Source organism: Otolemur garnettii, unplaced genomic scaffold, assembly GCF_000181295.1.
Source record: "Otolemur garnettii isolate 467f Iridium unplaced genomic scaffold, OtoGar3 scaffold00065, whole genome shotgun sequence".
Lineage (NCBI taxonomy): Eukaryota > Metazoa > Chordata > Mammalia > Primates > Galagidae > Otolemur > Otolemur garnettii.
Window position 1 is genome coordinate 2,063,499 of NW_003852460.1, and position 981 is coordinate 2,064,479.

The 981-nt window shown below is 47.9% G+C and overlaps 1 protein-coding gene across 1 annotated transcript in view; it reads left to right on the top strand.

Moving 5' to 3' along the window:
- Positions 1–981, top strand: part of ARSH (arylsulfatase family member H) — a 46,559-nt gene that overhangs the window by 37,605 nt on the left and 7,973 nt on the right. Inside the window, exon 6 of the mRNA XM_012807146.1 lies at positions 397–531. Within this exon, the coding sequence (XP_012662600.1) occupies positions 397–531 (135 nt within the window). The remainder of the gene's footprint in view (positions 1–396; positions 532–981) is intronic.

A 981-nucleotide genomic window follows, 5' to 3' on the forward strand; every position in this document is an offset into this window, starting at 1 on the left:
GCTTAAAGGATCCTCTTGCCTCAGCCTCCCAAGTAGCTGAGACTACAGGCACCTGCCGCAACGCTCAGCTATCCATTATTTCACTTTCAAAAAACACAGCTGACAGCACCCTTTCTAACTTCCCCCATGCAAGTTTCAACTTGCTCAGTTTATCGATATTTCTGGACAGGCTTTATTTGCTTCCATCCTCGCAGAATTTACATTTTTTAAATTTTTGTGTATCTGAGAACTTCTATCATGACCCACGTAGATGACAGTCTCCTGTAATAGTTGTTAATGGCACAGTGGTACGTAATGTATGCTAAAGAACATGACACTCTGTATAATAACAGGTGTGCAGTCATGTCCTAGTGACTCACACGGACAGGTCAAGTCTCTGTCTCTGACCATCCCCAGGAAAGATCCTCGACGCCCTGGACCAGAACCACGCCACCAACCGCACCTTGGTGTACTTCACCTCCGACAACGGGGCCTGGCTGGAGTCCTGGGCTGGTGTCGCCCAGGCGGGCGGCTGGAATGGAGTCTACAAAGGTGATTCCCTCAGAGAACTAACACCTGTCAGTTTAAAACCAGCTGTTCCCTTAGCTTATCTGAGTTCATTTGCCATATGCCACCTGGATACTTTTATAAGTTATTTTTATGTTAGCTCTTACTAGCCTAGGTGAAAAAAAAAAACAAAAACAGGGCAGGTGGCACCTGTGGCTCAGGGGTAGGGCGCCGGCCACATACACTGAGGCTGGTGGGTTCAAGCCCAGCTCTGGCCAAACTGCAACAACAACAATGAAAAGATAGCCAGGCGTTGTGGCGGGCGCCTGTAATCCCAGCTACTTGGGAGGCTGAGGCAGGAGAATGGCCTTGGCCCAAGTGTTGGAGGTTGCTGTGAGCTGTGATGCCATGCCACTCTACCGAGAGTGATAAGTTAAGACTCTATCTCTACAAAAACAAAAACAAAAATAAAAAAAACCCCACAAAAACCAGGGC